Source organism: Idiotropiscis lumnitzeri, chromosome 11, assembly GCF_059441095.1.
Source record: "Idiotropiscis lumnitzeri isolate Australia: NSW breed Sydney's pygmy pipehorse chromosome 11, RoL_Ilum_1.0, whole genome shotgun sequence".
NCBI classification, from domain to species: domain Eukaryota; kingdom Metazoa; phylum Chordata; class Actinopteri; order Syngnathiformes; family Syngnathidae; genus Idiotropiscis; species Idiotropiscis lumnitzeri.
In genome coordinates, this window is record NC_142401.1 from 9,941,728 (window position 1) to 9,953,398 (window position 11,671).

The 11,671-nt window shown below is 39.8% G+C and overlaps 1 protein-coding gene across 1 annotated transcript; it reads right to left on the bottom strand.

The window, feature by feature from the left end:
* Positions 1-1,564: 1,564 nt before the first annotated feature.
* On the bottom strand, positions 1,565-9,005 carry hrh1 (histamine receptor H1). Its single transcript, XM_088309559.1, has 2 exons — positions 8,721-9,005; positions 1,565-3,989 (listed from the first exon to the last, which is right to left on the bottom strand). The coding sequence occupies exon 2, from the start codon at positions 3,820-3,822 to the stop codon at positions 2,206-2,208; it is 1,617 nt and encodes a 538-aa protein (XP_088165685.1). The 5' UTR covers positions 3,823-3,989; positions 8,721-9,005; the 3' UTR covers positions 1,565-2,205.
* Positions 9,006-11,671: the final 2,666 nt, after the last annotated feature.

An 11,671-nucleotide genomic window follows, 5' to 3' on the forward strand; every position in this document is an offset into this window, starting at 1 on the left:
GAATTTGAAATCAAATATAGCCCATTTTCCTCTACCATTTTGGCTTTTTATTTTGACATTATCTATTTGTGACATCCATCATAATTTTACATCAATTACTACTCCAAGGAACTTATTTTCAAACACTCTTTGATTCCAACTGAATTTCCTTTAATTTTCACTTGGTGTTTAGTTGGTCTAGTATCAAAAACAAAAAACTTTGTTTTGTTTAAATTAAGAGATGATATGTTCAATTTGTTTTCTACAGTAGTCAGAAGCTGTTTCAGATTTTCACCAGAGCACTAGAATGTTGTGTCATTGGCAAATAAGGCACTCTTAAGTGGTTTTCGAGACATAACAGATATAATTTATATACAGTATAAATAGTTTGAGGCCTAGCAGAGACCCTTGAGGAACTCCATGAGTAATCTTCAGCTAATTTGATTTTGTGTTGTTGAACTACACAAACTGATATCTATTATCCAATATTTTTTTTCCATTTATATGCTCCACTTCTCAACCCTTATCTCTCACATTTATTCAGCACTATATTATGATCTATAGTGTCAAATGCTTTATGTAGTTCTATAAAAATCCCAATGGTAAATTCTTTGTTATCTAAACTAGTGGCTATTGTTTCCACAAGCTCCATTCCTTCCATTGAGGTGGTCCGTTTTTCTCCGAAGCCATATTGATTTTCACTTAAAAGCACATGTTTCTGAATAAAATTACAGAGTCTGTTTGAAAGTAGCTTTTCTAAAATTTGGGAGAACTATGGTAATAGTGATATTAGTGAATAGGTGTCTCTCCAATTTTATAAATTGTAATGTCTTTTGCTATTTTCATTTTCGATGGAAATATACCAGATTTATTGACAAGTTACATATATACACACTGAAATATTAGGTCAAATAGTACCAGCTTTCTTTCGGAATGACTGCATATAAAACTGTTATGTAATATGAGAACACCAAACTTTAAAACTGTCAATCAAGCATCCCAGTCGACGAAAATATTTCCCAGTTGCGCCAGGATTTGTTTTGTCATGAAACCTAAATAATTTCATATTATTCACGACCACTACAATTCAAAATGATGCATCATGGAATGTTTTGACCTCATTACTACCCTGTCATACATGTAATCACTGTGTTTACGGCCAAATGTTTCCTGCTCACATGGTTCCCCTTCACACCGCCTTAGCTCAAATTTCACCACCCCTGCTGACTTCCAGCAGAATCCGACAGTTCTTTCTGATGCAAAACGTGATCACGTGCTCTTAGAGCCTGATGGAGCCTCCTGCAATTCAAATATTTCATTAGCACAAATTAACTTCATGTTTAAAACACGAGAATAAAATATGTCAATGTAATTTGCTATAGCATACACATGCTAGTATTGTGTTTGTTTTTAAGAATTGAGGAATTAATCAAATAATTCACACAATACAACTCAGATTCTACACTGGACTGCTTTTGAATAAATAATGTTTTTTTTTTTGTTTCGTTTTTTTTTATTTATTGATGCGATCAATGAAAAAAAATCAAGACATTCCCTCCACAGATACTAAACCAAAGCCATGACATTAAAGTTTCTGCGCAGTTTATTAGCATTAGCATAAAAATGACTCTCAATCTGAAAACACAAACAAAACTGAAATAAATATGTACATTAGAATACACATGGCATTGACATGGAAGCCTGCAATAAAATGCCGCCATATCGCCTCAAATGAGTCAACGGGGCCCACGTAAAAGACAATGTACTGTAGACCTTGAGACCGCATGGTCACAAATAAATGATAGACTTGCATTTGAAGCATCCAGAGGATTACTTTGGCACATGCAGACAGCTGGATCATGCAGCAGCAGCGGCAGGGATCCAACAAAGTGCTATCAAGTTGTCATTATTAAAGATTAAAGTGTTCTTGCTTTGACTTCTCTTCAAAGTTCTGTTGAAAACCAAAGAAACCACAAAGTCATATACAGAAAGTGGGAAACCTATTTACTTATCAAAAGTTGCCAAAAGTGAAAACGATTAAAAATAAAATATACACGGCCTCAGTCTTTCTGTTCCGTCGTTTTTGTTTTGACTTAACCGTTGCAGGCTGTTAACCCGTAAAGTGTGAGCTGCAATTTTGGACTTCCACTTACAACGTGTGCGTAGCTCCATGGCAGTAAATGATTTAATGATCATTGGCTGAGTGTCTGAAACACTGCAAGACTTTCACAAATTCTTGTGCAGAATATTTTTGAAGACTCTTTTAAAATTCCGATTACACAATGGGTATATAAAAGGGTTGAGGGTGGAGTTCACGTAACCAAGCCAGATGGTGAACATGTGCAGATCATGGTGCACACACTCTCTACAGAACGCCATGACCATGAAGGCTATGAAGTACGGTATCCAACACAACAGGAAAGCTGCGATGATGAAACCCAATTGCCTGGCTGCCTTGTGCTCCTTGTGGATCCTCAGGCTGTGGAGTCTCTCACGGGAATGTTCGATGAACCGTTGCCACGTCTGCCGCAGTGTCACCTCGTTCTCCGGGTCCAGTTCGACATCATTGGCCACTTTGGACCAGGGCAAAGAGCGGCTGGGGTCGTAGTTGGTGCAGAGCGCGGACGTGTACCTCTGCACCTGACTAATATCGCAAACACCACTGATAGAGTTTGGCACAGTGACGTGGCATTCATTTGAAGATGATTCCCGGTTCCGTTCTGAACCGGCAGTTTCCGGTGGCAAGCAAGCTGAACTGAGTGAAACCGCAGCATCCGGTGTCTTCTTTTCAGGCGATAACGAGTCTCTTCGTGGTTTTGAAGACACGATGTGTTCCTTTGTTGTCATGGCAAGTAAACCTTGCTCAGGACACTGCGCTCCAATCTTTCGGTGTGATCTGGAGAGGGAACTTTTGTTTTTGTCAAATTCCTCGAGAGAATAAGTCTGCTCTAGAAATTTCTGGTCAAGATGCCTTTTTAAAAGTTTCACCGGAGCTTCACATTCCTTTTCGCCTGTTTTGGAGTCGTTTGATGACCCAGCATGTTGCTCATTGTCCTTTTCCCCAAATGAATCGGTTGGATGAATGATCCTCTCTCTGTCTCGCAGATGTTGTCTGACTGCCATGTAGATGTGTCTGTAAAACCAAAGCATCAAAATAGAGGGTACATAAAAATTGAAGATGGCGGTAAGAACTTTAAACCAGGTGACAAAGCGGAAATCTGTGTCACACTTGTTCTCCTCCTCGGGTTTAAGTTCTACATGGGTGAAGGACCTCCATCCCAAAATGGGAAAAATCCACAACATGGACAGCAGCCAGGCTCCGGTTATCATTACACTTGCTTTCCCTCTTGTCCGATACTTCAAGTACTTCAGTGGCTGTCTGACAGAGCGGTACCGATCCAGACAGAGGATAAACAAGCTAAAAATTGATGCCGTGCTTGCCACATAATCCATAATCAACCAAAACTGGCAGACCGCCCTGCCCAACTTCCATTCATCCTGTAGTAGATACACCAGGTTGAGCGGCATCACAGTGGCGCCGACGATCAAATCGGCCACCGAGAGGCTGACGACGTAGAGATTCCCGACCGTGTGCAAGCTCTTCTCTGTTTTCACGGCATAAAGAACGAGCAGGTTCATTATAATAGTTAGGAGGGAGAGGAAGCCAAGGGAGACACCCAGCAAGACGCTGTGCAATCCACCATGAACTGGGAACGTGTGATTGACTGTCGGGATGTTGGCATCATCCGGTTGGCCGCCCCAGCTGTTGCAACTATTGCTGTCATCGTAGCTGTTTGCGTTCAAGTGAAGATGGACCGTGGAGAGCGAGAGAGCGGATTCCATCCTACGAGATGAATGCCTATCGATCCCGTCCCATGGTGGTCAACAACGCGGTCGGCCCAAATGCGTGGACAAACAGTTTGTAAGTGTGGAACAAAAATCAGCGATGTCTGTTGATGGGATTATTGTTGCGGTCTCAATCGATACTCCATTGATTGTTCTGTTTGCATCTGGAAGACATAAAAGAGAAGAGATGTTAGATATCTCTCAGTAATTTTACCCCTCCGTAGTGGATTTAGATGGATACAATTTAAGATAATGACGTAACCTCAGTTGACTTGGCTGAAAGATCACCACTTCCTGAGAGTAGAAGCACAATGCGTTGGATGGCCGAGTGGTCTAAGGCGCCGCGTTCAGGACCCAGTCTCCCCAGGAGACCTGGGTTCGAATCTCGAATTTCCCCATTGTGGGACTAATAAAGGGCAAATTATTATTATTATTGATACGAAACCAGCAATGTAAACCATTACGCACACACCTGTCCCCGTAGGTGGCCGTGCTCGGCCATCAAGATGCTTATACACTCCCATTTTCAGCTTGGTCAAGATCACTTTTGGGTGTTTTCGCCTTTGAATCGAGACCAGGACTGCAATGGTGGCTGCCTTGAATGCTCCCAGTTACGAAAAAAGCGTCATTGTGTTTTTAGATTCCAACAAGCATCATACAAGCTGTTGCCTGTGTTTGATCTTAACCCCCCCAAAACTTGGTCTTGCCTCCAAAATTCATGGTCTTGAATTCAACTGGACTGTATAATATTGGCACGATCCGTTGATTGCTTGACATTCTCCCCAGTGACAATGTGAATAAGACCACAAAAATCTACCATTTCGTGTTCTCGACACAGCACTGATGTCACGCTGATTACAAAGTCGACGCCGCGACCATACCAGCATCCTTCCTCACACACTCCACCATAAAAATCACCAAATCAAGGATTGAAGACTAAACCGAACTGTCGCGTTTGATGGAAATGTTTTGAGTCAATGCCATCATTTGGATTCTAGCTGCTTCATTGCACCAAATGTGTCAAATGTAACACTTCCAGGGTGTTTTCACACTCGGCTTCTGGAGAGAAAAAGGTTTCACGAGCTCAAGTGCACTCTTAACTTCAATGATATTCAAGATTCCAATCATGTAAAGTCTTATTGAGGCGTGTCAAACGTCTGAGAGAGACGAGGAAGAATAGTTAAGAGTCCTTTTGGGAGGTGGTTAAGTCGTGTAATGCTCAAAATGATTAGGGCGTTTATTTGCCTTCAAGAACCGCTGTCTCAGGTTTTTCTAATCAATCAGGCTTAAACACACAACTTGAGTTTGTTCTTCAGAAACGTGAAGGTGACTTGACACTTCTCGGGAAACGTTTTAAGTGAAAGTTGGAAGTGACTCTCTTGCACTTTGTCTTTCACTGTCCAGTTGGCTTTCGTTAACACTCAATCACAGAAACTCACACACATGAGATGGTGGCAAACCACACAAGCACACAAACTGTGATTTAAGAACCCGAAACCCTAATTCCGCTGTTTAAATCCATTTGCTTTCATAGAATTCCACATCACATACAAAGTCACAGCCTTTGTGTATCTGTAAAGCACAGCAAGACGCCTCACGTCAGTGGACATGCTAGTGTCCCGACTGTCTGATGTATTGATTCCTAAGGGAGAAGATTAAAATAGGCTTATACCCGTTGCCATGGAGGCAGGTGTGTGTGTATATCCTGTACATTGCTTCTTCTAGGCATCTCTCGCTCTGCAAACTGGAGTGTGTCATTTGGTCTTTTCGGGACCACGACAATAAGTCGCTGGCTGAATTGTTCCATTAAAAAAAAGAGATGCCTCCCAATTCCCAGCAAGTAAAGGGTAGGAAGTGTAAATATCGCAATTTATAAATGCACTCAGACTAAACTGTTCAGCCCATGTGAAGTTTGTTGTTCACCAAAACAATTTGTTTCTCTGTCTTTCTTCCAAATAGACTTTTTTTTAAATTTGGTATAAACACCAATCTGATTTGACATGAATTGCAATATACCTCAAATGTTATTTAATTTAATTCCGGAAATATCTAAACAAACCTGCATGGTGCGTCTTTGCTGAAATATGGGATATGGAAATATGGTGTAATAGTTTGCAGTGGTGTAAAACTAAAAGTAGTTCTGAATATTTTGCACTTACATGTACTGTATGACTACCTAAATTGAATTATCCCAACGATAAAAGGAGATCTGTGTGTACGGTTTTACACCACCGCAAACTACAACCGTTGTAGGCATCGCTGTCCATCCAAATTAGGATTGCCGACCTTGGGGAGGCTTTGGCAGCTTGGCTCAGGTGGCGGACGGGCCTTTTTATCAACCCGACATGTTCCTAATGCTGCATCAGCACTGAAAGAGCCATCGGTTCTCTTTCCATGGCAGCAAATGACACCATTCATCTACATGTGAATGAGATCCTATTCAGTATGGCTGCCTGCGCACATTAATCAACTAACTGACTTTACATTGCTCCTTCTCGCCATTTATTTGCACCTTGCGATTCCAGTTTACTTGAGTTGGGGGTAATTCGAATATTGGCCTCTGCAAACTCCAATAGTCAAGAAAAAATCACTATGCAGTACAGGTAACAATGCAGAATTACAAAATGTTAACGTCAGTTGCCCTAACTTAGCAACCCAATTATGGAATGTTTGATTTCTTAATTTCATGTTTTCGTTGCAGTGGTGAATGTTTTCAAAACAAGGGAGTTATGTGTTTAGAACTCGTTAAATGATGTTCAGGTTGTTAAACAGAGTAACTCGTGAATAAATATTTTTCTAGCACCATACAGTGAATACACGTTATTCAGTGAACTGTGTACAATACAAACCAATGTTGATTGTAAGGATGAATAGAAATTTTAAAATGACAATCGGGACATTAGACACAGACGATGTTGATATCTGATCCATTTGTATCGACAATGTTTTGTATAATATACTGGGATGGAGTTCCCAAATCTGTACATACGTCAGAACACACAGTTATTTTCTACTAACACAGAAGCAAAGTTATAATTGCAGTAAATTTTATGACGAAAAGTACTTCTAGATCATAAATAACAAAATAAAACAGCAGTATATTAGCAGGGCTGTAAAAGTTGTATTTTTTCATTAAATTTAGTTTTTATTTTGTTTTGACTTTTTGTTTTGATTCAGATTTAATTACTTGTAGTGTCATTAATTTTTATTCCAAAATAAATCCCGTACTGTCCTGTCCCAGACCGTAGTTAAAATAAATAAATAAAATAAATCCTGTCCTGTCCTGTCCTGGTAAAAATGACTCCCATCACATCCTGCTCCCATTCAGAATGACTCCTACTCCCATACTGCTCCCATCCCAATTTAACAGGTGGTCACCGCTCTGCCTTATGGACTTTCCCACTCTCATCTGCTACAGTGAACTTTTGATCCTGTACCATCCCAATCCTGTGATTAAAGCTAAAGTTGACTCCCATTCTGTGGGAAACCTTAGTCCAATTTAGCTTGTTCTGGCCAACCAAGCTGAGGACAGAAAATGTCGTTGTCATTTTGGCCCATCTTGTTGATCCTAAGAGGTGAATTTCAAATCAGATTGGTAACAATTGGAAACATTCCCATTCCTAATATTGTTTGAATTACTTTTAATTCTGAAGTCTTTGTGCAGATTAGAATGAAATTACAGTAGGTATATTGATCTTGAAATCTGATTGGACCATCCACATACAGTATAATAAACTTTGGGGAATATATGAATAATATTTCATGGAATAAATACTAGAATTTTGGTCTGATCACGATTAGGCCGGCCTTGAAGGCTTTTTTGACCCTGACCACTCACCACTGCACTATATTTTGTCTCACACCTGGTAAAAAAAATACAATATACATATACAACATAGTACGTAGTAAGATGTATCATTCTGTGATTTAGTTTTTGATAGGGCTGCAAGATGTGATGCTGTAATAATATTTTAAGACCTGGTGAATCAGCATGTAGATATTTTTTTGACACCCTGCTCCAAATAACTACTCAATTATGTTTGCGGTCGCAAGGGGCTGGATGGACATTTTTATAATTGCTAAATGCTATCAAAACAACCTCTCTGTATAAGATCCTGTCTGTTTATTTACTGGCAGTGACGTCACTGTCAGCGGGAGCATGATAATAACAACATTGGAAAATGTTATTTGCTTCAATGCAAGAAAAATAAATGTTGAATAAATGCAGGAGGAGGTGATTTTATTTTGGTGGGCACTTTGAGACGTGAGTCATCCACTGATTCTCTCCGTCTTAAACAAATGATGTTTTCCCTCCAATGTTGCTGTTGTTCTTGTAAACCTCTAATTGCTTGATAAAAGGCTCTTTAATGAATGTCGCATCCTGTCTGGTATTGTTCGTGAAAATCAAATCATCTTTTGGCTTATCATTGAACCCGCCAAAATGTGAACCTGCCCCATACAGAAAAATAATTAGAGGATTAAATGTAATAGTTCTCTTTTCTGTAGTTAGTAATGAAGGCAAGCAGACCCAACACGCCATAAAAAAAATAAATAAAAAAAACACCTGGAGTTATCCCTCACCTCCAAATAGAATTTTGCGTAATGACCATTGTGCCTGTCTGATATCATTAGCCATCAGCGGAAGCGTTCAAACGAGCGCACATCTCGTGTCCTGTTTGCAGACTTGCCGTCATTTAAGAAGCATGATGAGAAATAATTAACAAGGGTTCGAGCGCGCGATTCACATCGCCCATTGAAGTGCACGTACCAACTTTTACGCACGAAAAAAAAAAACGCGCCCACACTTCGATTATAAGTCAGTAACGCACACTCGGGAGCCGATAAGAGTTTCAGCGTGTTCATGCGTGGCACAAAATAAAAGGTTCGGTTCTTACCGGATGATGTGTAATCAATCCACGATGTGTTCCAGTCGGGAGAGTCCCAAAATGCGCCTTGCTGTCCCTCCTCACGCAACACCTGATGGAGTCGCACAAATTCTGATTCACTAATGAAGCTCTGCACCCGCCGCCTCTTCCTAAAGTGATAAAGTTGCCACCAGATGATGGAGTAACATGATGATAGAAAATGGCATCGGGTGGCAAATATACGAAAGAATGCTTTGCATTCATCAGGGAATGAAGCAGATTCAGACTTGGATGGGGGAGGAGGAAGGACAGGAACATTAGTGGCAATGGTCACAATCTAATTGCTGCATGCATATTCAAGATTATGCTGTCGAATGATTGTTCTCATTTATCCTTATTCTCCTTTGCTGCCTTAATTTATACTCAATGAAATATGTTTGCAATTATTTATAATATGATGCAATTGTGTGCCGGGCGCATCAACCCAAATGTCAAAATTTGGTATATTTAACATTTGTTCACGAATTTATTCGATTTGTCAGTCCACATGTGTGAGTGTTTATTATTTTATCTTAGATTATTTCTTTATTTTATACTAATTAGTCAACAATATTTTGTGTCGACAACTGCCTGTATTTTTTTATGATTAATGAAATGCGCCTCAAGCGTGTGGCAATATTTGACTAAAAGTACTTCTACTGCATCGTTTCAAAATATTTTCTTGACATCAATTTCTTTTTAGACAGGGCTTTGGTGGCAACTTGTGTCATTCAGTTGTTTTTCAGAATGTGCACCAAAACTCGGGATAGGTTTCACGGCCGCATGCGGCCCGTGGACCGCCTGTTGCCCATCCCTGCTCTAGCCAATTATTGAATGCTGATATGTAGGCCTACTGCATGTCCCCACTGTGAATTGCTATTTTCAAAGCATTGTGCTATGGCAGATATTATGGAGTACCTGGTGCAGACTGTGTGGGTTTATTGAGGTTTAAGCATTGATGATCACATTATGGGTAAGCGCAAACAAAAGCTGCGATGGTGGCGCGTCACAGAGCGATGCAGAATCCTATAGATTAGTGGTCCTAAAACTTTTTTCCGCCGCTGACCAGTTCATACAAGCCCCTAACATTTGTGGACCATCAACGGGGTGGTTTCTCATATTGTGCAGAACGGGCTTCCTATACGTGGTCATACGCATTTTGCTATCTTATGTGTTTATCATTAGCGTAATGCGACCGAGACAATTAGCATCATGACATGAGTCAAGAGTACGACGTAATGGAGAGAAGCCCGTCACGTTTTAAACTAAATATTTTTAAATTTCGAATAATAAATAAACCACAACTACTGCAAGTTTTTTTATTTTATTGTCATCTGTGCAGCCTGCCACGACCCGGTCCAAAGTGACCCACAGACCGATGGTTGGGGACCACTGGTATGAAAGGAAAGAAAGTCCTCTTGAAGAAAGACCAAGTTCATTTCAGAGAAGTATTAAAAGTGGGAAATAATCTTCCATCAGAGTAAACAAAGACTGGACGCTTAGAGAATAATTATCAACCTCTCTCGGCATGTGGCAAAGGCTGGAGATGAGATAAATGGATCGAGACATGGGCAAAATTGTTTAGTTTAAGAATGAAAAGTTTTCATTAATATACAAAATAACCCCCCCCCCACACCCCCCCAAAAAACACGTACAAGTTAGGCACGGCTTTTTTGTGGTTCAATAAAATTATAAAAAAAAACATTTTATATTTAAAATACTTCATGGGCAGTACAATGTATTAAAGAAAAAAATATTGTACTTTTGTTTATATTTTGAATCATTTATTTTAAATTATATTAATTATTCCACAAATAAATACTTATAAGATGCTGTTGATATTTTTAATTAATAAATATATTAAAATATTTATTTATTCAATTATCTATTTTTAATCACTCATATTTTGGGGGATTTTCATTATATGGAAAATAGGCGACGAAGAAAAGCACATTTATTTTGTAAGTGAACACTGACCTCTGCTGGTCGTTGAGATCGTGCTGGACATTTTACTGTAAATTCGACGAAGCTTAAGTTTTCTTTGGTTGTGTCTACTGCAAAATTTGTAATTGAATGTGACACCACTTACATTTTTCTTTTCAAGTATTCGAATGACATTCCAGCCTGGAATTTCCAGGCTTTGAATCGTTTCATCCAGTGTGTGTCATTTCCTCATTTTTCCTCTCCTTTCATGTAATTACAAATTCTTCCAGCAGAGGGTGCGAGTAAGCAGTTCTTCGGGTCTTCCAAACCAATCCTATGCCATTTTTATCGTGTCCTTGAGCAAGATGCTTCATCCTTGCCAGATCCACTCATTTGGATTTGTACGAGCCTGAATCACACACGCATACACACACACGGTGACAAAAAGAGCAAGCATAATTTCTTTTTTAAGGACATGCACTTAAGCACAAAAGAAGCGCAGTTATTTTTTCATTCTGTCACATAATTGGTGTGATTTTTTTTTAATTAAAATGTGCAGAACTTCACAAAAAGAATTACGTAAACCGATGTGTGAATAGGCTAATCAATGTGGCGCTGTCTTGATTTCTGCATTCTCTGTCAGCATTTTTCTACATGTGGTGAGCGTGTTTTTTTTTTTTGCTTTATGTCATATATCACAACCCTCCTCATTGAAATGACAAGAGGCCCCACTTTATATGCCCTTTACATCATCTTCACTTTCCTTTTCATGAGCTATTGCCCCCCTCCTTCTTCATCTTCCCAATCCGCTCGTCCCCCTCCTCCATCCCTCATCCCTCTTCCACTTAATTTTCTCCAATTTACTCCGCTAGCCTCCCTCGCCGGGCGTGTGTTGCAGTCACACAGTCAGGCATGTGAGGTGAATGAAGGACTTATGTAATCTGCTCTGCAGTCTCTTCATGTCGCCTTCTTTCTCATCTCTTCACTGGTGTTAATTTGACAATTAACTGGCAGGCCGC